The sequence below is a fragment of the Coturnix japonica genome, chromosome 22 (genome assembly GCF_054131305.1).
Source record: "Coturnix japonica strain WE chromosome 22, WE-NBRP24, whole genome shotgun sequence".
Taxonomy (NCBI): domain Eukaryota; kingdom Metazoa; phylum Chordata; class Aves; order Galliformes; family Phasianidae; genus Coturnix; species Coturnix japonica.
In genome coordinates this window covers 5,147,851-5,175,302 of record NC_140684.1, presented here as the reverse complement: position 1 = coordinate 5,175,302, position 27,452 = coordinate 5,147,851, and the positions used below count along the sequence as shown (strand labels likewise).

Sequence of the window (27,452 nt, the reverse complement as noted above, 5' to 3'; positions counted from 1 at the left end):
GTAACAAACTTCCTTCTACAGGCTCCCCATGTCAGAGAAGTCAGTCTGTAAGGTCATGGGAAAAATATACCCTTAAATAAATAGTGGGTGTGTCTGACTTAAACAATGAGGAGGATACAAAAATGCCTGAACCTTTCAGAGAATTAAACATGTAACAGCCCTTTGATTAGAGTTTGATAGCTTACACATGGACGGTACGTCCAGTTGATCCAGTTTGGTTTTTGCTGTGCTTAGGTTGTTTGTTGATGGCTTTATGGATTTGTATGCAGGGTGCTGAGTGTGTGAGAACTGTGTGTAAGCTGTCTAGTGAGAATATGTACCGTAATGAAGAAAGCCTGCCTGCAAATGGAGGACCTGAAATGCAGCAACAAAATCCTGGCCTCTGAGTCTCCTGGGAAGACTGGCAGCAATTTCATACCAGTTTCTGACTCACTCATTTGCAGACCTGTGTCATCTTGCTAAATGTATCTGGGATTTTTCTTACAATTGCTTTTATTCTACATATGGTTTTCTAATCAGGAAGTTTATATTATTCCCTGATCCTTCTTCTTTCCTTGTTCTTATATTTTGGGCTCAGTATTTAATAGTTTTTATTCTGCTATAGTAATTGTGGTAATTAGTTACGTGATGTCTTCCTACGTTCCTCGTGGTATTGCACTTAGGCATTCTGTTATGCTGCTAATTTAGAAGCACTGAGCTATGTGCTGATTAACAGTGCTGCCACGCAGTTCTTCTAGGAGAGCTGTGTATTTCAGCAGTGAATGATGGGATTCTCTTGATCTTACTTATGCCAGAAGCACTGGGAAGGTCTTTTTTTATGGATTTTTCTCTAATTAAGAATGGCATCAGGGAATCAGAAAAACTCAGATGGAGATTGGTTGCATATTCAGAGTGTATTACAGTGAAATCAATCTATATTTGAATACAAACCCTCTTTATCATCACAAGAAGGCTGTGTCAGTCAGATGGCTGCCTTGATGTTTATGTAAAGACCATGCACAAATTTCACTCCTATTTACTTATGTTCTTGAAATTGCTGTCTTTCTGTGGAGATAAAATAGTTGGCCACATGCTCTTTATTTACTTTCAAATCAATAGAGTTTTCTAAAACGTTTACCACATGGCAGATTATACTCATAATTTTAGGTCATTGGAGCACTTTATGAAAAGGCTTACATAGCAATCAGCTTTTGGGCGTCTGCTATTGTAAGTGTTGCTCTATGCAATAATTTAAGAGGAAATACTTCTGGGGATTGAGATGTCTGCCTGCCTTCCAGGAAAGCTGCTTTCTGAAACAAAGTCTTGTATTGCTGTGTGTTAGGTTTGGCTGTTTTGTCCTAAGTTAGATATTTTCCTCAACAAGGAAATCTGCCCTTCAGCTTCCTTGGGGCTTCTACGAATCAGGTCCTTTTTCAGTTTCGTAGCATAATTAACTTTCTTACAGTATATAAAGGGGGAAAGGTCTGTAGTGGAAGGGAAAATGATCCTTTTGTTGCTAAAGGGATTTGCCCCCCAGATCACTTCTGCAGAGGGATGAGCAGTGGTCCTTCTTAAAACATCGAAGGATTCTCCTTCATGTGTCAACAGAGACCTGTCAAGCCACATGTCAGTGTTGTCACAGCAGGGTCTGATTAGGAGCAAGAGGCTGCCTGAAGAACCCAAGGAGACTGAATAAGTGTTGAGGGAAGGAAAGAAGTGCTGGTAAAGGACGAAATGTCTTTATGGAATTCTAATCAAAATACCAAGTGTCAAGATTTATACTTAAAATGTTCAAGATTATTTTAGCAGAATGAAAACTTCGGTACTGATCCCAAAACATGAAATATGGGAGTAGGGATCCCAGCCATCTCTCTAAGCTGATGGGATTTGATTCTATTCAAAAACCATCAGTGCTGGGTAAGCTGATAGTGAGAAAAGAAGTCAAACTTAGTAAGTTATGATTCAGAAGTCAAAAAAGTGACTAAGGCTGGAGACAGGAAGATCACTAGAATGGGGCGAACCACTAGGAATCACTTTTTTTTTTGTTCTTTCCAAATTGTGCCTTCAGAAATGCCTTTTCTTATTCTTTTGCTCATGGCTTTTAGAAGTGCCTTATATTCATTAAAGATGGGTGTTTTCTTGGAACAAAGCTTCAGTGACCCATGCTGAATTTGCTGGTGGTTTGTGTCCTGTCCTGGCTGTATCCTGGTAACACAGATATGTTACCAGGACTAGAGCTGCTGTGTAATGAGATCGCTTGTGTCCACACAGAAGGAGGTGGCCATGTGTTTGCTGGTTTCCAGTATAAAATGTAAGTTCTAAATATTTTGAGTGGACTTTGTTCATTGGTACTAGTAAACTGAGCTACCAACACAGACGAACACGGTCATTAGATTAAAATTATTATCAGGTTATACCCAGAGTCAGCTTTTAAACATGATAAACTATCTCAGCCTATTTATTTGCCAGTTGTGCAGTGGAACAATACAATGTGCTTTGCCAACAGATGCTCTGAGGGACTAATGAAGAATGACAAGCATTTCCCTATTGCCCGTGGAAGGTTTGCTTTGATAATCCATACTGCAGTGCCCAGCACCATCTCTGCTAATCACTCTTTTAACGTGCTGCTGTAAATGCCTTGCTGATCGTTATGGGCAGACTGGGGTCTTTTATGAGAGAGGATAAAATGGTGAACTCTTTCTTAAAGAGGAGCAGTTAGACAGGAAATTAATTAAAGAGGAGAAGCAAACTAAAGATATTAGCATGAATTCACCTTTTGAATCTCTACATTGGACTCGGTTTACTTAAGGAAAGTGTTTGTTTTTTTCTACTGAGAACGCTTAAAAACTTGCTCACAGTGATGGATTGAGGGTTATCACCTTGTTCGCAGGAGCTGTAGTTTCTTTCTGTTTTCACGTAATGTTGCTTTAATTGTAGCTACAATACAAAATGCTGAGTGCCTCAATTACAACAGGGCTGTGACAGCTGAGGCTATCAGTGACAGTTTCAGTGTGTCCAAGGGTCTCACAGCATTAAAAACTTGTTGTTTTACCCCTGTTTCCTTCAACTAACTTTGCTAGTTCTGGCAGCCACCAGAGGAATGACGGAATAATCAATATCTGAGTCTTGGGAACTTTATTAGGCTTATAAAGCACTGAATGTTTCCAATTACAAAGCACAGCACTGAAGGCAGTTGGGCCACTTTAAATGCCGTGATATTCTGTCTTGCTGAATGCCAGCAATATAATCCTCATTTCTTCAGCTCAGTTTCAACATCCCGTTGAAGTCAGAAGGCATCTCCTCCATTGGCAGCCAGTAAGAAAACTTGAGAAGTGGTGTGTGCAGTGCCTGAGGGATGGGTGGGAAGCATCCTCTTCTGTGATAGACTCAAAGGGTTGAATTGCTGAACTGCAGAAGAAGGATGTCCTCAATACTGGGGCCTTTGAGACAGGATCATGGTGTGAGAGAAGTTCCATGCTATTTCCCCCTGCCCTAAAAATGTCAGGGCATTTGGTCAGATCTTTCTGTCTCTCTTTAAAAATAAAGATGGTGTGAAAACAGGAAAAAAATAAAAAATAAAAAAATTGCAAAAAAGCATTAGTTACATCTTGATCAAAATCATATTTTTCATAGGAATAGCAGTGTTTGGACTGGAGGTGCTGTAAAGGCTCAGTGGATTTTTGTGATGATGCTTCTGTTTACACAGACTTACAAATTCCTTGTTTTAATACAACATGTGCTTGGGTCTCCATCAAGTCAAATTTTCTGCATAGATGGTAAAACTGGAGCTGTAGAAACTTGGATTTGATTTCTTTTTTTCCTCAGAGCCACCTTCTGGTCCCATCAAAATGAGTAGGAGTTGGCCACTCACTTCACTAAGACCAGAAATTGGCATTGGAACAGTTGACAACAGAAGACAAAGTCGTCCTCAAAAAAATGTTAGGATAGAGAAAGTTGGAAAAGCAACTGTACAATGGGCGTTGTGTAAAATATGTTTCCTCTTAATGACTTTCCAGTTCAGATTGGCTCTGTTTACATACAAATCAAAAGCTGGTTTGTCTAACTGCCAACACAGCAGAACTCAGTCTGGGATCTGAATATCCAGCTGTGTCTTTTGCCTCTGACATCCTCCCAGTAATAAAAGTTGTGTGGATGGGATTTGGCTCGAGTTGCCGATGATGTGTGATCCAGAATTGAATTCAGGCTGCTCTTCCTCTGTAAGACAATGGAAGCTAAAATTTGTTTTTGTCAATAAAATAGGCATGTACAACTCAGAACTCCCCCAGGGATCTGTTATGATGAATAAGATGCTCTTTTTCCATCATGACATTTCTGACCCTGACCCATGTTAGTAATGACTCTATGAGAACTCAGAATTTTATTTTCTTCCTCATTTGGAGCAGAAACTGTTGTAGTATTTACCTGTGAAAACACAGCATCCAGATAACAGGCGTAGTTATGACAACTTCTGCAGACCAATTAATTCCAGTTTCTTTTATTATTATTATTTAACTCTCAAACTGCCTGAAGGGCACAGCATTAGTTGTGATGCACTGTGCTATGTGCTTTATAAGCTTGTCTTCTCTTAACAGCTTTCCTGCAGTTAGACTAAATGAGAGAGCAACTTCATAGGTGAAATGGTACAGTTAGGAGGATGCCTTTTAGTTGTCACTTTCCACTCTTTTTTTTTTTTTTTTTTTCTTTTTTCCAACGGGCTATTAGTAAATGAAGGGGTATCTTCTGCCTTCACAAAGCAAAGCCTCCTAAACTTCTCACAGAGACTGATAGCTTGCCACGACACAGCTGCTGTACCTTGCAGATGCCAATGGACCACGTGATGATGAAGCAGTTTCAGGTCCTGGGGATTCATATAATGTTTGGGGGCAGGAGCTGTCTCAGTTCCTGGAGGAGCAATGTATAAAGATACTATTTACAGCACAGCCTTCTTGCTTGTAATGATGATGAAAGTGCTGGCTGCAGCACAGAGCTCTGTTAGCAGTTTTGCTCGCAAGTTGTGCTTTTGCCACCTCATTGTAAAAGGCTGCTTGTAAAGCTGTTTAGCAGTTAAGCAAAGCATTCTTTTTAAATATCTGTTCTTTCCAAAAATAAAGCCCTACTTGATAAATGATTGAAAGCTTCAGTTGTGAACTGGTGAAGGTGGTCTCAGCAGTCTGAGGCTCTGCAGATATTTCTGACTGACTGCAGTGGGGTGCTGCTTTGTAGGAGTGTGATCCAGTGCTGCCTTTTGAAGCATCCTACAAGAGAATTCCCATCTGTATTTTCTTGGCTCGGTTTGTTATGACATGCCCTGTTATTTTTTGCATTCTGTGTCCATTCTAAATCTCCCCCAGGCATCCCTTTAAATGAAACATTGCATCACTGAGGAAGTGAAGCCATTAAAAGTGAATGCTTTTGCCAAACACTTGGAGCGAATATAATCAACTCTCATCTACCAGAAAATGACTTGCACGTTGACATTGCAGAATTTGAGAACAATAGACTTTTTTGAGTGGTTTGATGGAGCAGTTTTTCAGAAAGCTCAGCTGCACTGGGACTCCTTTGCCACGTCATGATTGAAGGTTTTATACTTTCTTAGAGAATACATAGAAAAGGGTTATCAAGCAATGGTTAAAGCATGGAGTTTAACACTTTGAAATCTCTTTGGAGGAAGAGATGTTTTAAGTTGTGTGTCTCACTTTCACCCGTTAGTAATTACTGGGGTTTTCTTGTAGACCCATGGGGATGGCCTAGTTATTGTTAATATACTACTGTAGTGATGTGCAATGTTGCATAAGTATTAAAGCTCATCATTAGAGTTTTCCCTTCTAGCCAGAGGGTTAATTTCTTTCTCCAAAGAAGGAGATCAGATTTAGATTTGGAATGGGAGGAGGGAAGACAGAGGATTTTGTTCTGCAGCAAACTAGGTCAGCGGGTTTTTATTATCATGCTTGACAGCCCAATGTGGTTTGCATTTAGGAGTGAACTCGGTTGACATTGTGTTTGGTCGATTTCCTCTTCCCAGAAAGCAGGACTCAGACATCGCTCCATACGATGGCTTTCCCAAATTGAAATCAAGATTATTTAGCTACAGGGGAGAGCTGAAGGAACTGTGAGTTTGTTAGGTTCATTTTCAAAGCTGTGTATGTCAGGAGTGTCTCAGAAGCACATAAGGAAGTCCAATATATTTTGGAGATGAAAAACAGTAGGGATGGAATCTTTTCAGCCATTGAAGTGCTTTGGAATCACAGAGATCTTGACTGTTTGTAGAAATCTATAGATAATAGTTCTTACAGTCTTTACTGTTGGTTTGTTGCTTGAATGCAGCCAGATTCTGATCCTCATCCTGCCAAAGTAAATTTGGAGTAATTCCCTTGTTTTCTCTGAAGCGATGGCAGTATGTCGCAGAAATCACAATGGCATAAATAGCATTTGGATGGGGAATTTTCTATTAAAACTCTCAGATCATGGCTGATACAAGATCATATGAAATCTATTTCAGTCTTACAGCTTTCTTGCCCATAAACTCAGGCTGACTTGGAGAACTCTACAGTCTACTACAGTCATGTCAACCTTACTGAATAATCAAAATCCAAGTGCTTATAACTTCAGAAATCTACTTTGTTTTGATCATAGGGATCAGGTAAGATGGAGCTTGGAAAAGCTATTTGTAGGTTTTTAAAAAAATTGAGTAATAGAATGTAAGGCTGAAATCAATTTCCAGTTCTATATTCTTGCTGTTTTATGAACTTTAATGTGATTTAATGGCTTTTCAGTGTAATAGAAACATCCAATTCTGTCCTGTTCTAGTCTTTATTCAGTTCTGGCATTGAGAACGCCAGACATTTTTGCAAACCAAGTTTGGCTTTTAAAGCTGAACAAGGAAAATACGGGCAATACTGAGAACAGACAGCAGTAAATTGCCAGCAATTCCTGGAAATAATGGAGTTTCACAACCGTTCCCTGCAGATTGGACATTTAGGGAGGAAAAATAACTTTGTGGCTTGCACAGACAGAATAATGAAAATGCAAAGGCTGTTGAGAAAGTTTATTATGGTAAAATTGCCATTCTTAGATTAAAACCAAAGAGCAGAATACCTAATGCCTCGAAATAATGATAGCATGGAAATAGCAAAGGTCAGAAAATTGCATACTGTCTCTTCTGAGTGTGCTTTTAGTGTTGTGCTGGGCTGTATATTTTAGTTGTTCAGTGCTTTTGAATCTTTAAACACTTCTGGCTGCAGGAAGTGTGCTCATACAGTCCTCTTTTGAAATGTGTAAATGTTACACAGGGTTGAGAAAAGCTGGTCCTTCTGTAATACTGTTGTATTCTTCCACTGCGGGCATCTATGACTGAGAGCCAAGGAAGTGACAGCACACGTCAGACTGGGAGGCATGGGGAGGGCTTGCAGTAGGCAGGCACGTACACACCACAGAGATCTGCGCTGACACAGCATTTGAATAGTGCCTTCTGTGTGATGAAGGTGGGAGGGGTTGTAGGAGAATCTCCACAGCTTCATTCAAGGATGAAGAATTCCTCCATTCAACTTTGTAGCAGCTCAGAAAATGTCACTGAGTTGCTGGAAGGCTTGGATCGTGTTCCTTCCTGTCTAGATTGAACTAAGTTGAATTCAGCTCTTAGCTCAAGAAACGTCAGATGGAAGAGACTTTCTGGGCTGTTTATCTTCTGTGCTCTCCTGCATAGTCAGAGCAGTGTGATCTCCATCCTGCTGAGGATGGGCTGTTAGGGGAAAGCTCTTAGAGGCTGTCAGTTATGTGAAGCTTCTGGGCTGTGACTCACAGGGTATAGGAGTTTGGTTGTTCCTGCTGTGAATAACAAGCGTAAAATCCTCTTTATTTACACAGGCTTTCTCCCCCCCCCCCCGAAATTATTAGCATGTTGGAGATATCACTGAAAATACAGTAGCTTCTGGGTTGAAACAGCAATCGTTAGTAGCACTCAGTAATACCATCCATATGAAAAATGCTGTTGTGTATTTGTGCTCTTTCAAATTAAAAAACTGAAGTTTCTGGGCTGAAAATGAGGTTGGTAATGCAGAAGAGCAGAGCATCTATGTCAGCGAATGAACAGATGCATGCAGAAGACTGCAGGATAAACAGATGCCAAGTAATGCTGGTGTATGAAATAAGCCATTTGTGCCCATTTGGGAGCTCTGCTGCAAAAAGGATGCAGTCTGCAAATTTAAGTAGGTTATGATGTTCTCTCCTATGGCTGGGGTTAGAGGCTAGTGCAGTTAACTGCAGAGTAGTTGCTCTGTGGAGCAAACATGAGAACACTAAACTAAAATTGTCTTTCAAGTGAACAATGGCTTCATATAGGTGCATTTCTATTTTGTTGTTCAGTGTAATCTTTTAGCAATTAAACTAACTATTTAATGGTTAGAATATGATTTCTGAGCCAGGAGCACTTTGTTTATCCCTTTTGTAGGATAAAATATATTTAGCCTTGCATTATTTGTAGTTGTTACTCCTGCTTAGCATTCTAACCGGTAATTAACCCTATCCTTTGATAGTTGTTTACAGCTGGGAGCGGGCTGACTAGAATGGTGCTCTTTGTTCTGCAGTAAGGAGGGAACAGTGCCAGGTAACTATCCTGTGTCTGTTTTCCAAACCCAGGTGGCCATCTCCTGGGGCACCTCCTGCACTGGGAGAGAGGGAACAGTGCTCTTAAACATGGCTGCTTGCTGCCAGTCTGTTCTGAGACTGGGGATCGCTTGGGTGTTGATTCTGGTGAAAACCAACTGCAGGTAAAGGTGAAAGCACAGGTAAACTGTAGGTACAGGTCTCACACAGTATTACTCACAGCAGAGTAACACCCACACTGGTGCTTTTTGGTATATTCTGTCATTACTTCAAATTGATTGCTTGTATCTGCAAGAAGATTACCATCCAGTGTGATACAACTTTCAGCCTCTTTCCTGGATGACAATAAGAGGATTAATTAGAACAGGGCTAAAAATGTTTTGGTATTTAAGGGAGATATATTCTTTCCTGTGCTGTCTCATCTCTTATTCCACCCCAATCATTTGTGCACTATGTTTAAAGAGGAATTGTAGAGCAGAGCTGAAGCTGTATAGACCCTTTGTACAGAGTTCTCAGATAGCTTCTGCTACATTTAGTGCTCTATCTATCTACAGAGAGGTAGGGAAGGACTTTTTGTCACATATTCTAAGAGAACAGATGTACCAGATTATTCTTGCAAGAGTGTAATGCTCTGCCAGAACAGGATGCTTGATGTACAATGCGTTTTGATACACGCTTCTACTCTGGCTCATTCTGTTGATACTCGCTGTATCCTTCCACAGTATCCTTTCTAGCACCTTCATGCCACTTAGAAGTGAAGCCTGGCTTCACAGCAGCAGTAATACCTGAGCAATCTCCAGCCAGTCTTTGCAGCTGGACTTTCCCCGTGACCTATATTAGTTAGAAATGGCTGGGGAGTTTTCCTGTTTCCACCATTCTGCTTTTGCTTGCAGCTACAGTAACCAACTCCTGACATTTGTACCCAGCATGTGCTTTGATGGCTGTAGCTTGGTGCCTGTTTGCACACGGGGCCTTCTGATAAGGCAGGCATTTGACCTTTCTATTCTTGACTCATTAACATTTAGAAGAGCTGCTCTCCTCACCTCTAGAGGCTGTGCTCCTCCCCCCAATATCCCTGTTCCTAACAGATAAGATTACTCCTGGGTTATATATTGATCTAAGAGCGGAGTGCCAAGTGCAGCTCGCACCAGTTCAAGGGCAAATACTGAATCCATACGAGTGAGTTCACGTGCTTCAGTTCAGCAGTGGAAAAGTAAAGACCAATGGCTGTTTTTGCCCTCTCAGCAGAACCAGAAGAAAGATGCAGGGATATCAGTTCTTTATCTCACCAGTAAAATGAACTTCATGGCTGCAGGAAGTACGTATCCAATCTGCTGATGCTGCATCTTGGAGCTGTTTTCTCTTCTTCACCAGCACCCACAAGCATTTAAACAGATAAAGGGGTTGAAGTGATGATTATACACACATTTGCTTGTGGCAGTGTTTTCAGTAACCTGAACATGGAAATGAGAGCCAAAATTCCTTTATTTTTCAGCCAAGCTTAGCTCAGTGGATGTTTTGCACTGTTGCTCTTAAACAAATCTCTTCACCTGTGCGTCTGTGTTTCCCCTGGGTGCACTGACTATATGAAGTGACACTGAGAAGCTCTTAGGGAGTAATTGCAGATAGGCAGTCAAACATGGTCTCCCAGTGCTGTAATGATGATTGTGGATGAGATCATGAGAGCAAGAGAATAACAGAAGTTAGAGGGAGCAAAGGTAAGAGGGCTGGGGAAATGGTAGGAACTCTTCACATGTTTGGGAGTCTCTTGTTCTGCTTCTGCAGAGGATCACAGAATCATTAGGGCTGGAAAAGTCCTCTAAGATTGCCTGGCCCAACCATCCCCCTTCCACCAATATTGCCCCCTAAATCTTGGTCTAAAGTCTGTATCTCAAAATTATATGTTGATGTTTAGATGGTACTTGGGGAACAGTCATCAGGAGGATGATGGATGTGGAAAATGAACTTAATAATGGGATATCTAAAATGCTTGATCTGTATCCGTGAAATGACCCAATAATGATACAGGAGAACTTACATGAAGAGATTTGTTGGCTGAGGTCTGCTTGGCTGTTATGTAGAACACTGAGTGAAAGATATGACCACAGTGGTCCGAGCTAGCTTTAAAAATCAAAGGTTAACTTTTTGTAAGGTTTTCCATCTATTTCTACAAGTCCTAATAGAATTTTAACTCCAGCTTCCATCTCAACTCAAAACTGTACAAACTGTGAACAGGAATTTGCCTAATGGAGAAAAATACAACACTCCCTGCTTGCTAATAAAAGAAAGCTCAAATTCTATGCTTAGCTACTCCTATGCTTAGTGAACTTTGGAAAAATCCTAAATTTAAAATGTGTGGAACTGAATCGTCCTGCATTGCACACAGAGGTAGGTCGGAATTTTGGCTGTGTGTGTACTGCTGGATTAATCCCAGTGTTTCTGAATTTCCTTGTAAGTGAAAAGCAGCGTGGCTCATTGTTGTGCTTTGCACTGATGTTGCTGTTGGAGTCTGCCTGTAAGGCACTTCTGCAATGTCACAGATGATTGCTGGCCATGCGAGCAGCCTGATGGAGACAGACAAGCTAGGAGCTGCCATGCTCCCTGCAAGTCTTTTTGCTTGCTTTTAGAGATTGATTCACGCTGGCTGTTTTTCTTTCTTTTCCCTGTTCTTCTTCAAATGTTCCATGAAGTAAATTTTTGCTCGGTGACTCAGGGCAAAAGAAAATTTCAGATTTTTGTGATAAGATATTAGATGTCTGGGCAAGCCTTCAACTTAAAATCATTTTTGGCTTATCCTGTGAACTGTACATGCTGAGATATGAGTGTGTGATCCTCTAGCTATGATTAAATACTGAAGGCACAGACATGGGAAGCAATAAAGTATTATGCTGGGGAAGATTCATCATTTTTGTGACTTTGTTTAAAGAAAGCCCAGATGTGGGAGTAGATATCTACTGCATCAATCGTTTTCTAAGCCACAGATGACCGCAAAATTAATTAAAAAGAAAAAAAGAGGGAGATTAGAGAAGTAAACCTTCAGAACTTAATGTTTAAACAATGTAGCCCAGATTAGGTTGGCCTTGAAGCGATCTTCATTAGCAGTAATGTATTTGGGAATGTTTAACCCTCGGGATTTAAATTTAGGAGATAGTTGTGTTTGATGGTTGTGGGCTTAAAACTAAGCAACAGCACTGCTCCAGTTTGCTTCTGCTGTTGAGTGTGTCATGTGAGACATGCGAGCCTGTGAGCAAATCTCCAGGACGGAACAGAATGTTTGCCTTTGGCTTCAGTGGTGGTAGGTCTTCTGTCCTCTCCAAGTCACATTGTTGCCATATAGCAACATATATAATGTCTGCTCTGTCTCAAAAGGAGGGTGGTACAGTGGCTGTGTATTCAGCAAAGCATTTGGCAGTGGCACATTATTATGGAAGCCTTCCTTACTCCTATGAGTGCCCTTTCTCTGCTGCATTAGCACAGCTCAGTGCCCAGCTGCCCTGTGCTGCTGCAGCAAAACTGTCCTGCAAGAACTAATTATGCTATTAGCACACAGATCTCTGTGCCTCTCTTCATTAAGAGCTTTTTACATATTCTTTCTGGTCTTGTGTGTCTAAAGCAAGATGGGCACAGAAGATGGTCATTTTTTGTTCTATAATTTGGATATACTCCTGCTAGCAACAGGTAAAAAGAGAAATAAAATACTTAAGAATACTTAGTCAGACTGTCAATACATTGCCTGGGTCAAGGTACTTCCTAACAGCCCAATAGAAGCACTTCTAATAATACCTTGTAAATTTTATTTTCTTTTTTTCTTCCTGCCTGCCCTATTTACAGTCCTTGTCCTTGCCCTTAATGCATTTCAGAAGATGTTTTCATTTTGATTCCGAGATTGCCCAGCAGCACATTTGCCTTAGCACACGAGGACAGCTGTGTTGACAGTCTCTCCTGCCTCAGGGCGTTACTGGGCTCTGCAATCAGCTGAGATCTGTGCATGCTTCGGTGCCTTGGCAGTGAACTGAAACAACCTTTGTCTGTTTGGGATGGTAGAGGAGAGGTGGCCATGTTGAGAAATTTGGCAGTAATTCTGTGAGATCCTCTAAAGGATCTGCAAAGCCAAGTAAAGGGGACAGGAGTCAGCTGTATGAAAGTTCATCATGCAGCGCTTTCCCAGCCGCAGAGCACAGCTCTTTATGTATGCATGAATGAAATTCGGATGATTTGAAGTTAACTTGTAAAAACGTGTGGAGGAGTTTTTGTGTAGCACCTGTCCCCCCATACTCAGGGTGATGGTTCTACAGCAATACCTGTCTGTTTTCTGGAATGTATCGCTGTCACACAGCACAAAGGAAGAACTAGAAAAGTGCAGCTCTTTCAATTTGAGGAGTCTTAGGATTTATTTGTAGTAACGGGAGGCAGAAATGAGATGTGCCATTTAAAATGCAGTTTGCATAGCAATAGCAGTGATCAAATCTCCTTTGAACAGTAGCCAAAAGTATCCATTGGAGTGCTTTATTCATGCTGCGTGACAATGCAGTTGACTCTAGCCTGTATTGATTCTATTCATTACAATGTGTAAAGCATCTCCACTGAGCGTTTGGGGTGATTGTTACAGGGATAATGTCCACAGCTGAATTATTGTACAGACAAAGGTGGCCTTTAAATGTTACCAGATTTGAACATGCTTTAACTTAATAAATAAAACACGTGCTTCACCTTGTGCCTTGTAACCAACAGACCATCAGAAGAGATGCTGGAATTGTGACGTATTGACAGTAGGTGTTTATAACCTGACTGCTGCCGGTGAAAACCCCAGGGAGTCTGTAAGCAATAAAGATGTAAAATCAATGGCACATAGTAAATGTTTATAAGTTACTTAGGTGAATAAACGTTCAAGGCAAAGACAAGGTTATGAACGTGATATGCAGAAGTTTGAGTAAGTCTGTTTAGTGGAGTAACCTACTTTAATTAGCTCTGCCATGTGCTGCAATTATCTCCTCCTGCTTATGATGATTAAGTCACTCTGATCCAGGGTTATTCTCACCTGGGTCAACTACAGTGTCACCAGTACAGCTAAGTAAACTCCTCGCTGCCCTTGGGTATTGTCAGCCACAAGGCAGAGTGCTGACAGTGTTTGGGTATAATAGCATTAAATGTCTCACCTTTCTGTTCTATGGCTTTATCCAGTTGTTGGAAAGGAGATGTGATGGATCAGAACCTCAGTTCTTTGTACGTACAAACTCTTGTAATAGCTAAAGTATTGTTTAGGTCTCCTTGACAGCAACACCCAAAGTGGATCAGATTCTTCAAATCGGGCTGTATGGGACCACACAAAGATCCTGAACAATATAGTATGTGCTTGCCCATAAGCTTGCTTACATGCCGGAAATAGAAAGCACTATCTGGGCCTACAGGCACTGCTTGCTACTTCAATCGGTTTCAGGAAGGAGTTAGAGCTGCAGGTGGGCAGAATAAGAGTGGTGGACCTGTGGTGAAAAAACTCATTGACACATTCCAATCCAATTAAACATCTTTCTGTAACAGTCCCAGTTCCTGTCTGGTAAGAGTTTTCTTGATGTATGCTGTTAGATGGGAAGCAGTGAATGAAGGAGAGCCCTAACTATCGTTAAAAAAGGGAAGGGGGGGAAGTGAAGTCTAATCTTTTAAATCCCTGTACTTCATTTCCTCTTAGATCTGTGCACTCTTAATTACATTGCTAAGGAAGCCTTTCGTTTGTACTCATGGAAGCTAAATGGTTTTATTTCCTTTGGCCTTAGTTCAGTTGGTATACATGAAATTACAAAGTTTTTCTGTAGGCTTGAAGTAGAAATTGGTGGGAGCAGTTCTTCACATTAGAGCAAACTAATCAAAAGAATAAAATCCTTAAAGGAACAGTTGTTAGGCTGAAAGTAAATTTAACGTGGTTCCATCACCAAATAGGAATTTTGTTTGAGAGAATCCAAAGCACCAACAGAGTATGCCAGCAATGTAGAATTTCCAGTATGAAACAACTATGAATAGAACCCAGTACTCTATTAGGAGGTAGGAGGTGCTTGATAAATTGTTAAGAAAACACAGATGTTTTCTTTATAATGAATAGAATAGTACAAAAGATACCTAAAATAACGTCAAAGGAGCGGGATTGGATTTACTGGTTTGGTCATGGAGTTTTACTGTTGTCTTGAGGGAAATACTAAAGCCAGTTTTGAGTATTTGCACAACTCTGTGAAAAACACGATTGCTTTGATGATGCAACAGCAGCTTTTTTTCAAAGGAGAAAGCAGAACTTGAAGCCAATGGGAAGTGTGTGTGTTTTTGTTTGTCACAGACTCATGGTACACATTAGGGAAAGTATTTTGCAGGTTAGTGAGTTTTATGATCCATAACCTCAGCATTATATGCAACTTACAGGAATGTGGGGAATGAATTCTTCTCTGCACACCTTTGAGCATCTTTCCTTGTTGTAACTTCTTCAGTCATATTTGATTAAAAGGAAGAAAAATCTATTTCAGACTGCAGTGTAGGAAACCAAAGTAGGTTTGGGTTGAAGATTTTGTTTTCTGATCCTTCTGTACCAACTGAAGTGTGAAATGCAAGCAGTTTGATTATGGTTCCATGCCAAGTCATGCCCCTTCTAACAAGTCATGTATTAACTCTCACTCTGCCATACTCCTTGCACAGCAGTTTCAGTGCTCTCTCATTTCAATGCTGCAGTCTAATTCTCTGCAGTTATTATTTGCATTGCATTCAGTTGATCACATAGCATTCCCTTCATGCACATTCTTTAGTTTCTGTGACTGTAAGCTTGACAAATCTTGGCTGAGTTATGTGCATTTTCTCTTCAATAGTTAATATCTAACTGACTTGTACTAGAAGTATTCAGTCTGTTTTCAGATGATGGATGAATGCTTTCCTGTAAATCAGTCTGTAGGTCTTCTGAGCACTGAAAAGTCTGGCAAATGTTTTGTGATTATTTTTTTTCAAGCATTATGTGCTCATTTTGGAGTACAAAATGGCAGGCAATAGAAGAGGGCAATTCACTATTTAGTCTGGATGTATTCTTCATTGAGTTCATGTCATTGCACAACATTAGTGAGATTAGTTCCTCATATTAGAAGGGTCACATCTGTAATAAATTATGGTCTCGTTTAAACAGTAGCATTGCTATAAATGTTTTCTTCCTCTATTCAGAAGCCAAATACTTGGCATTTCTCATATTCTCATAAATAGCCATAGGATGGGCTGCCAAGGCTGCTTTATCATTTGCCTTGGAAAAAAAATATAATATTGCGAGATGAAACATTGGCAGCCAGTGGTTTGGTCTGAGCTGCAGAATATGTGCTAAGAGGGTTGAATGGGAGTGTTACATGCAGAAACTCATCCATCACTATCTGAGAATTCAGCTGGCCTTACTGGTAAGGGGTGGAGAATGATCCTCTTTCGGTCACAGACTCTCAATGTAAGATTCAGAGTTTTGCAGTGTTTAGGTCTGTAGCCAGATCTAACTTAATTTCCTTCCTATGTTTGTAACGAAACATTTGTATTTAGGTGTAACTATGGATGAATAATTACCATAACATCTAGCTGCCAGGGAGAGTTCTGCTACCAAGGGGTTCCTGCTTTTCAGTGCTGTGTCTGCGGAGTCCAGCCTTGTTATAATGAATTGGTCATCACAGCAAAGGAAAGAAATCCATACAACTTCTTATGGGTATAATTGAGTTTTACTGGAGAATGCTGTATTTCAGGGCCAGGCTACACCTGGGTAAAAAGAACACAAGACAAAGCAGTCTAGAATATTAACAGAAACAGTCATCCAGGGCTGTGTCTTATTATTGCAGCCCAGAGTGATGCAGAGGTCAGCATGCTGACCACTGATGGGCTTTTGGGGGGTACTTTAAGTAGCTCCTATGGTGTTGGTGCAGCAGTGGTTAATTTGCAGCTGGAAACATGTGGTGATTAAGAGATTTTCTGTGCAATCTGCGTACACAGGAAGACATGAGCTTCTGCAGAGCTTGTTGAAAAGTGGGTTGTTGTTTGCCCTAGGCAATACAGTGTATTCCTGGAGTGAGTGTGGGTGTTGCAGCTCTGCTGTGTGGGGACTCCTGCTCCAACCCGGGATCTGCTCCCACTCAGTTCTGTGGCCTCAGGCTCTCAAGGGAGAGCTGTGTGAGCTCTTTAGTTCCTCGTTATAAAATGTGGAGGTTATTGCATGCTTACTGCCCTGTACCAGACTTGTAAGGGGTTTAGTTAATGAGTGTCTGTTAACGTGTGGAAAGAAATGATGTGCTAAAGTATTAGTGCTGTTCACACGGCTGTGTGGCTGCAGGTTGGTTATCTGCAGCCTTTTGTTACAGGATTGTGCTGTAAGGTTGCAACAACTGTTTTAATCAGGTGTTTGCTGAGCACAGCTTTGTCTCCAAGGAACTCTGTGCCTTCTGGTATTGGTAATGTGCAGCAGAGGCCAGGGCTCAGCCACTGCCATTCACCAATAGTTTCCTGTACCCCCATACAATGCAGGTACGTGCAGTTCCTGGCACGCAGTGCTCTATAGTGTATTATTATGTTCCCAGCTCATTATCCTCGCTCATCTGTGACTTATTAAGAAGAAAAGATACTGTTCCCTACTTTTAAAGCTTATAGGTTTCCTTACCGCCACCCCTTGCTGAGCATCTTTGTGGGGGGAGCACGGCTCCCGCTGGGCAGCTTCCTTTCTCCGGGCCCTTTGCAGGCACCGCTGGATCACAAAAGCCCAGTTCCCAAGAGTTAATCATTTCAGGCCTTTGGCAATGTTGGCCTGGTCCTAGAAATCCTGCTGGCTGTTGGGAAGCTGCCAGGAACCTCCCACTTGTGAGCAGCGTAAACAGGCCGGAGCGCGGTGCCAGGCGGGTGGGAGGCTCGTACCCGCGACTGGGCCAAAGTTCAGCGGCTGCACGGCGGTGTGCGGTACCGACGGAGTTACTGCCGGTCATGGAGCCGTTGCTATAGCAAAACCATTGCGTAACGTTCGCATTAAGTCCTAGCGAGGAGGAGAGGAAGGCCAAACGATAAAGGTCATCGCATTGTGCTGGTTTTGTTCATTGTTGCTGAGTCCCACTTAGCTGCTGCAAATTGAGTTCCGAGCATAGTTTCTGGGCTGGCTGCCGTGTGGGTATTCAGCAATTCCAGGGAAAGAGAAGGGACTGGCTGAGAGCTTGCTCATGTAATCGTTTAATTAGGGCATGCACATGAGTGGGGCTGACAAGACAGTGCCTGCAGTTTGCATGAGTTGGAACTTTGCATGTTGGTAAAGTTTGTGGGATCCGGCTCACAATTAGAGAGATGTTTAACTTCTAGGTACAAGCTGTCTTATAAAAGGAAGTGAGTTGATGGCTGTAACAAAATTAGCACCTAACGAGGCAGCTCCAAGTGTCCTCAGCATTACATAGTGTGATTACACCAGGATTTCAATAAAAAATGCTCCATTATCATTGCTGAGGTCAGAGGGGTTGTAGGAGATGGTTGCTGTGGGAGCCTGGGGATTCGGGAAGCCTCTTTTTGGATGGGATTGGTATTGAGAAGCTGACATGTTGTGACATGGGAAGCTGCATTTGGAATCAGGCCATCGTCCCATTGAGATCTCTGCTGAAGTTGCAGATACATGAGTTTTGGCATGAGAAATAAATGTCCCTAAAGCAACTATTCTATGTTTGCTTTCCTAGATGATTAACTGAGGTGACTGAGGGACTGATTTGGCTGCAGGCTTTCTCTGGTGGTTTCTGACTGCTTTGCTTGTTACATGGACTAGATCAAGGCCCATACCTTCAGTAAAGGTAGTTATACTTCCAGCCTTCCTTGTTTAAGAGTCCAGCCTGTGCCATTAAGGCAGCGTCAATGTTCTGATTGACTTACTGAGGCAGGATCTAGACTGCAGTTCTTGGCTGTACAACACAAGAGCAAACAGATTCACTATTAATGCTGTGATGAAATGGCACCTACGTGTTGGGGTATTTCAGCCATTTGCCTCTGAAGGATTTTGCTGCAGGGAGATTTTCTGTTCCTTCCCTTGGCTTTGTATCCTTTCCACTGGGCACGATGTGATGTGTGTCAGGAGCTTCATGTGCCAGTGCTGTAGTTAAATCCAGGCTTGGAAGAACATATTGCAGCCTCACTCCACCTGTCTGCTTCCTGCAGCCCTGCCAGGAGAATGAGCCCTCCTGCTCAGCGTTCTGAAGCCGGGGCTCTGCCCTTGATCCAGCAGTGCCTGGATTTGTGCAGGCAGCTTCTTGATGGTAGGAGTTGGCTACTCAGTGTATGGGTTAATGCTCCCTGTCCTGAGCTGTGCTGTACTGCTCTGTTCTTCTTTCAAACCATTTTGCAAATCAAAAGAAATGAGGAAGGGAAGATTGAGGTCCTGTGGTCTGCTCCTCAGAGTCCTCCTGTTGCTGGTGGTTCATATTTCAGATGTAAAACATAAGTTAGAATTGTAGGGTTGCTGGACCTTTTGTTCCCAATCAGGGCATCATAGACTATCAGGCTCCAGATTAATTCCAAGGCACTATGGCAAGGACATAGTATTAATGATGAGAATGTGAGCACTGTTATGAGCTATTCTAGAGCTAAGTAGTAATTCTGTACAGGCCATGTGATGCTTGTTAATATAGTACAGGAGATGATTTGAGGAAAATGTGCTGTGTTTTTCTCTGTGTTGGAGAGTTCTTGCTTTTCTGGGATGTTTTTCTGAACTAGGTAGGAACTTTAATGATCTACATGCCTCTCCAAGATATGAATGGAATTGACTGCGTTTCACACTGTGCTATTGTCTGCTGCCCAAACCACATTTCAGTGGGCCAGAGGAAGAAGTGCTGACTCATAATTCAGCATGGCAGCCCCAGCTCTCCTGACACTACCAAGTCTGGCTTCTGACTGATGTTTTCAGTGAACTCTCTAATGACCCCCAACGGATCATGCAGAAGTCCAGCTTCTATAAAATGAAAGGGAAGCTTCTTGCCCGGCACTTGGTAAAATACTGCAGGTTCACCAGCAGTACTGCAAACTGCAGGTTGTGCAGGAGCCACGTTCAACAGTGACTGGGTGAAAACGTGCTCCTTATGTAGGATAGGTGGGCACCTATCTGGTACATGTTGTATATCCTGGTCTCATCATGGCTATCAGGGGAAAAGGGCTGTAAATGGCCTGGGTTTGGCAGGTTGTGGATGTTCAAAACGCATGCAACTCATATGTGAGTGAAAATTGGGAATGTAGCTTAAAACAACAGCACCCAGCTCAAGGGTGAAAGATGTCTTGATTTTTGACTTTTGTTACAGTCAGTGTCACCAGGGTTCCTGATACACCCCATTGTACCTCATTATTCTCTGCGTATTTCTGCTTAAGCTGAAGCTGGGGCTTCTCAACATAGGTTGAAGCAACTGAACTAGAGGCCTTTCCTTTTGCTGGCAGCTGTATTCGAAGCTGAGCTATTTGGTGCTCAGTGCATTGGGCAGCTGGTCAATCAGTAATGATGACTACAAAGTTCCTGAGCACGTTCAAGCAGCACGGCTAGAACATGAGTGTCATGCACTGTGTGTGACTATTGCACAAGATTCCCAAATCATGGATCTCTTCTTGCAGGTCGTGTATTTGCATCCACAGCTTTGCTCCATCCTAAGTGCATGTTTTCCACTTGTGTGATTTGCTGCGTGGGGCCAGACAAGGAGCTGCAGACAGAACTCTCATTCTCCAGCAGTATGACCCTGAGGAAGGCAAGTTCCTTAGCTGCAGTGTTGCACTGTGACACTTTGCAGTAGGTGATACACCCAAATTGCCATCATGTGGTTTGGCAAGCAGGGTCTCCATTGTTGGGATAGCATTTGGCCCAAATAACTCATGTTTCTTATGTGCACTGAAGTATCTGGGGAATATTAAACTGTAAGTAGCACTATGTTTCTGCTAGGAAGGATATGTTCCAAGGAGTATTACTGATGTTTTGGGCCATAGCACTTCTCTTAGAAGGTTCTCAAACTTAGGTAAGTAAGTGTGAATGTAGTATTATTATTTCCATTTCACAGAACTGAAAAGTGGGAGATAGGAAAGCTGAGACAAAATCAGAGGTTAACTCACAATTAGTTGAGTTGAATGTTGTTTCCTGTCCTTGCACAGCTGGGCCTGATGCCATCTGAAAACTAGGTTTAAACAAGTTACTTCTTTAAAACTAGCTTTTGCCACTGTCGTTTCTATGCATTTCTGTTCTTGAAAGGTACCATCAATTGTTTTTGATTAAAGGCACTGAATATGAACTTGTTCCTACAGAGCTTTGTGCTGTAATTTATCAACAGGGCACCGAGGCACAGACGTCAAATGAATACCAGATTTCAAATTATGATAAGCAATTGTGTCATCTCTGTGAATAGACATTAAACTCTGCTGAGAAATCATCAATAATTCATTAAAAAAATACTGAGTACAGGGACATTTGGATAGACCTTGCAAAGAAGCAGTTCTGTATTCTCTAATAATTCCTTTGGATTTAAACCCAAAGGATTCTTATTTCTCAAACAGGAACACATGATTGTGGCCAGGTCAGAAAGTTTGCTCCCTGGTCACCCAATTGCCATTGACTGCTGGGGAGTAATGGAGGTGCTTGCAATGCCATCTGCAGAGATACAGCCTGCTGCAGGAGCACACAGCTTGCCTGGGAGGAAGCTGAGCTGAGTGCTGCCTGTCTTTGCGTTCTTGCTCTCAGTGCATGACTTCAGCCTCACATTAGTGAGGTCAGCACTTAACCTGTCTTCTAGGCATCTAAAGTTTCTTAATTTGCCTTTGAAATGTGTATCAAGTAGGTCTAACATTGCACATTGCAGAAGTTAAGCTCAGGAGAGGAGGAATATGTCTATTCTGCTTTCTTTGTTTTTAATATTTGAAGCATGTTTTATTTCTAAATATTGCAGTCTGTGATTGTTAGCATCCTGCCTTATTCTCTCACTCTCCTAAATGGTAGATTGTTACATTCCAACAAGCACACAGCATCTCTTCTCTGTTTTACGTGATGTTTTAAGATGCTGGTCATTTGTCTAAGTGGGATCTTTTCATTTGAATCAGAGATGTACATGCAGCCAAATAGCACTATTTCCCTCCTGTCTGATTTTGTTCATTACAGGAGAAATTGATGAATATAAATTATCAGTGTAAGGCTTTAGATGCTCTGCTTCAAGATCTGGGCCTAGTATGACTTAACTTACAGTAGCATGATCTCAAAACTAAAAATTCTCTACTCTACTTTATGGAGCATGAAATTATTTCTGTTTACTTGTGTTTTTTATAATTACTTTGATGCTGTGATATAAAGGTCACTGATTGCCTCTAGTCATCATGTGGTTTTTTCACTGATTGTGAGCTCACGTCATTTTGTTCTGTGGGATCTTTTGCTTTTTGATCCAGTTTCAATTGCCCAGATGTTCATTTTATCCAGTTAAGTCTACACAAAGGACATGCTTTATTCCAACAAACACATTGTGGTCATTGTTCTTAGCTGGGAACCCATTGCACAGCAGTTCACCTGTTTCCTATGTAATCCACCATCCATCTCCCAACCTTTATGCTGCCTTAATGTACAACCATTCACTGGGGAGGGGAAGGCTAAGGAGAAGAAACCATGCAAATTGTTTCCTGGTCCCTAGCTTTGGATTGGTTAAGATCATGGATGGAAAAGCAGTCAGAAATGGGAAAACTCCTTCATCTTTATTTCATTGGTGTGTAGTGGAATGGAGGATCATGTAAGTACCTTGAAGGATTTTTTTTCTTCAGAATGTATTAATGGTGGATAACTAGGCATCTCCCAGAAGGAATCCTGCTGCTGCTGCTATTCTTCCTTCTACATAGTCACCTGCAGAGGCTTCGCTTCAAGGCAGGGGTGGTATTTGCCAGACCCCATCAGAAAGCTGCCACACAGTGGGAGGCACTGCTTCATAGTGCACCCAGGGGCCTGAAGATTGCCCAGTTCAGCAGCTTACAGGAGGGACAGATCTCTTGCTGCAAGTATCCCTTCCAGGACAGCCCCTTTGGTCTTTGCAAAGTTGTGTGGATGTCACATTGACTAACTGTTCGTTTAACTTAACCTTCAGAGTAGTCACGAGAGCTTAGTTCACAAACAGAATGAATTCCATGGAGGACTTTGAAAGAGGATTGAATGTTATAAATGCATTGGCTGTTGCTAAAAGACCTGTGGAGGATAAGCAATGGAAAATTGGACGGGGTGGAGCAGTATATCATATAAGAAAGGTGTCACTTGGCAGTACAGACCTTGAAGGTGTTTAAGTTTCTAAAGACACCTTCCCAATGACAGGAACGTAGCTGTCTTCAGCCTAAAGATTCCTAGAAAGATGACCGAACAAAACTGTCCAGGCTACTGGCAGGGACAGTGTTATTGGCAACGTGCACAGGGTGTTAATGGCCAAGGCTGAGGCAGAAGATGAGCTGTGCTCCACAGCCCACAGCAGGCAAGAGGAGGCGGCCTGGAGAGGAGCTGGCATCAAGCAGAGATTTTTAACATTGCTTTCATTCAGCCAGCTGTAAGGCTGCTGGGCAAGATCTGCTCAAGGTTGAATGTTGCTTTAACTTGCAGAGGGAGGCACAGCAAATCATGTGAGCGTTGTGCTTCCTATGCAGACCTTTGGGAAAGGGACTGTAGGTACCAGCACCTGCTTTGCTGGTCTAGATTGGCAAGGAGGAAGAAAGGAGGTGTGAGAGGAAGAAAACCAGAGGTCTTGTCTGGTTCCCACTACTGGTGGTGGCATTGGGTGGACAAAGGCAGAGTATCTGTTTTCAAAAGCACAGTGTTTCCTGTGACTGGGTCTGCTGAAATCAGCAGAAACCTTCACTGTTCTGTGCTGCAACTGCAGAATAATTCTGTTTCTCTCTCTCTTCAGTCTATAGATCACTTGGCACAGCTGTAAATTCCCTGTACAGTGCGCAGCACAGTTTTCACTGCAAACAGCTGGTAAAACATTTCTGGAGGGAAATCTCATTTCATTAACAATTATTTTGTTGCCTCTTCTATGCATCACTCTATTTTTCCCTGGTGGCCACCTGTGCTTGCCGTCAGTCACATGGAATGCCCATAAAGATCGCTTCCAGGCTGTATTGGTTGGTGGAAATGAAGCCAAGTGACCGAACCTTCTTACTTCCCCCAGTGGTGCTCTCCAGCAATGACCTGGGAGTGCTCTGCAGTGCAGGATTTATATCTCGGTCTGGTTCAGTGACTAACAGCAGCAGCAAGAAGCTCTCTGAGGCAGAGGATGGGGAGATAGAGCACAGGGAATGATTCTTCCTGGGACAAGCTCCAGTCAGCTCCAGGGAATGTGCTAGTTTTCACTCCTTTGTAGTCCTTTATCTCAGCGCTTTGACCTTGAGCTCAGGGGCATTATCAGCCTTAGCCAGAAAGGCAGTGTGGAATTAACTGTTGAAATGCTGAATGTTCTTGTACTAAGCCCTAATAGTAAAAATTAAAAACAAACAAACTAATGTAACTTATCTGAATAGTCCAGGTAGTCAGTGGACCTTTCAGATTTGGTGAGCACTGATTTAGAATATTAGGAAGAATGTTTTGTACACAAAAATAGGTGATTTTTGTGAAGCACAGCAGCTGTCAAACTTTGTCTGCTTCTACCATGCAGAGGCCTCCTGTAAGAACATCCCTCATGCACTGCTATAAAGGGTGTATGAACTTGGTTTTCTTAGTCACGTTCATCCTTATGTGGGCTGAACTTTGTTACTGATTTCCAGAGCACAGGCAGAAAGCTGTTGAGCTCATGCTTTCAGCAGGGTCTCTACTATCGTGATAACACCCAAATATTTGACTTTACAAAGTATTAAACTCTTAGCAAAAATAAAGAAGAATAATCTCGAAGTGATTTAGGTTGATGTGTTGGCAGTTCTACTGCTGACTTCTCTGGGTGACTTTGGACATGTCATTTAAATTGTGTGTCACTCTTCACGTTTGCTGAATGAGCTAAGGATGTCTCAGTGGACTGTCACAGCTATTAGTGAGTTATAAATATGCCTGTGTGTATTTGTGTCTGGTTTTGCAGGAGTGGCTTCTCTAACTTTGGTGCTTGATGAATGACATTATGCAGGGAAAAAGTTTCTTTTTCTTACTGGGAATGAATGAGCAGCAGCAAGTGGGTAGAAGCAGATTGTTTTTCTTGCAGAACATTCCCATTTAATCACTTTGGTGTTCACTGAGTTAATTTGCTCATGCCTTCAGATTGTTTTGTTTCCAGGGATTTTAAACCCTTGCCTCCAGCTGTTCATTTCCATTGCAGGAGGATGATCTTTATCTGTCTGAACTAGTTAAAACCTGCTCCATTACCCGGCAGCCTTTTTGGAGGCAGCCCAATAGAGAGCAGCAGCTACAACACCAGGAGCCTCCTGGACATTATAAACACCAAGCCCTATTTTTTTCTGACCTCTTGCTTTTGGAGCACTCCTCCTACTTTAATGAGACTTCCTCCACAGCTCCACTTATCCACTGTCCAAAACAGGCAACAGTATTTGCATTCTACATGGCCAGGAGAGAATCCATTAGACACTGATTTACCACTCCAATATTATCAGATTAAGCCTTGACATAACCTCAGAGGTAGCATTCAATCAACTGGGGCACTCCTACTCTTAGACTCCTCTCGGTGTGCACACTCTTGGGATATTTTGAAGCATGTATTAAAAATATGCTCCACTCAAAGCTTGCTGCATTGTGGTGGGACTTGAAGTGGCCCTGAAGGTACTGCATCTTCAAACAGAAGATGGGAAAGTTTTTTGTCTTGAGCAGATTGGTTGCAGCTTTGTTAACTGGATGAGACCAGCACTGGATGTACTGAAGGATCTCTTCTGTGATGAGAATTAAATGCCTTGTGTAACATGCTAATGGTCAGTTTGTCCTTCAGGCTCCTCCTTCTACTACCACTGCTATCAACAGCAGTGGGAAGATTTGTGGCCAGGAGTTTTCTCATGAAGACCAGGGCTGGGAATGAGCCAGGGAGGCACTGTCCTGTTTTGCTGCAGATGTTACAATCCTTCCGTCTTGGGAGTCAGTGAGGCACGAGAAGGGAAGTGGCTCCCCTGCTCTCAGCAGTACACAGCTGGATTGGTTAGAGCTGAAACCTGTGTGTCTGTGAGAAGGCTGTGAAGCTGCTTTTCTGTTCAGCCACCTCATAGCAATTATCAGAGTATCAGAGGATGGAAAAGGTCTGAGAAAAGGACCAGTCATCATTGGTATTCAGCAGCTGCGTGTTTTGCTATTGTTACAAATAACCTTTTTAACTTTGCAAGCAATGTTTTCTTGGCATCATTCATGCGTAATTACTGAGAGGTCAAATTCAGCTGTCAGTTGTGTAAATATGGAATAATTCTGTTGGCTTTCTTGTTTTGCATTTGGATTGTGGTCCCTGCCCATAGGAGCCTGCAATCTGTAATACCTAGGTGGAGCATTCTGTCATAGATGAGTTAGTATGCAAAGCAGTTAAAAACAGATGAGCTACTATCAAATCCTCACGATATAATTACAGCTGTGTTGTCCTTTGGTTGAGGTTGATGATTTATTCCTGTGAAAACAAGAATAGACTTTTGTTAGTTGTTTTTCATATGTAATTCGCCTGTAGATTACGATTAGGCCTTTTGGGAAAACGAGTTTTAAAAGAACTTCTAAATAAATATCTGCTAGTTATTTCTTTATGTGTAGAGAAATTTGACTGGGACAAATACAGAACAAGAATCATGTGACAGAATGGATTCTGCTTGAAGTAGAGCAGCCAGGAAATCTACCATAGAGTTCAGAAGAAAAGGAGAGCTTGGCAATGGAAGGTGTTGGAACTGCTGTTTCCCTTCCAGCCCCCCCAGTATGTAAGCTTGTAGGACTCTAAGTAAGGTTTAGTGGTTTTATGTGGTCAATAAATGTATCTTGATTTCAGTCTCTTTTCTGGCATGGTTCTTATTAAGTTTTTCAGGGTTGAGGTGACTAATTGCACTTGTCTTTTTTTAGGGATCTTCCAGACAATCCATCTGTTGAATGGGACACACAACTCCTCGCCTCCTTTGTGCTGAAGCATATAGAAGCCAACAACATCAACCTGGTAATGTGAAACTTCTTACCACATAGGCAGCACTTTTGAGCTGGTGTTTTAGGCCTCTCCTAGCTGGAGATCTTTCTTTGTTTCTCAGTTGGAAATAAACAGTGGAGAGGTTTTGTTTTAGTAACTCCTCAAGTGTTTCTTATATTTGTAAAACTATTGTTTTACCCTGTGTTGCTAAGTTTCCTTGCTAAAAAGGGCCTACCTGGGCTTTAGGCATAGGTTTAGGCTTAGATTTGAAGGACATTGGCAGACATGTGTTAGAAGGCAAGATTAGTGAGGTCAGGTTTGAAGGTTGTTAAACCAGAGTTCCTACGAATAGAGTTCTTTCCACCAAACAGGGAGGGGAAAAAAAAACAAAACATGGAAAAAAATGCTGTGTTCTTTCCTGTTGACCCTTGCTGTGATCACACGTGTTACTGTCACACACTGATGAGCAGCAAAATCACAGAAAACTTCAAAGTGTTTCAGCGGTGTACAAAACAAGAAGCTGAAGCTCCTGCAGCATGGAAGCCCCCTGAGCATGAAAAACAGCATCACGTATCCAACTCTCTATTGATTCTGTAGCTAATTTTCCATGAAATACATTGCTGTGCACAGTGACAAATCCAGTTTTCCTGCAGTCCTTTTGTGCCTTTTGGTCTGGTGAATAGATAGGTTTTAATCTAATCTGAAAGCTCCTAACACAACAGGATTTGTATTGCGTTTTAGTGACTCTCTTGGGCACTAGGACAAGTGCACCAGAATCCCAGTAGAAATTCTGAGAACACCAGAACTTTC

General features: G+C 42.0%; 1 protein-coding gene across 16 annotated transcripts in view; it reads left to right on the top strand.

Annotated features, from left to right (window-relative positions):
- Positions 1–27,452, top strand: part of PIGL (phosphatidylinositol glycan anchor biosynthesis class L) — a 55,989-nt gene that overhangs the window by 10,400 nt on the left and 18,137 nt on the right. For 11 of the 16 annotated variants that reach the window (XR_014936491.1, XR_014936490.1, XR_014936487.1 and 8 more), the window contains exon 3: positions 26,585–26,675. Coding sequence is in view for 10 of the 16 variants with exons in the window: in XM_015880431.3 (XP_015735917.2) it covers positions 26,585–26,675 (91 nt within the window). In the remaining 6 variants the exon portion in view is untranslated. Of the gene's footprint in view, positions 1–10,276; positions 10,299–11,798; positions 11,876–20,515; positions 20,577–25,797; positions 25,819–26,584; positions 26,676–27,452 lie in introns of those variants that run through there. The other 5 variants (XM_015880434.3, XM_085522100.1, XM_085522097.1 and 2 more) reach the window with 5 other exon arrangements.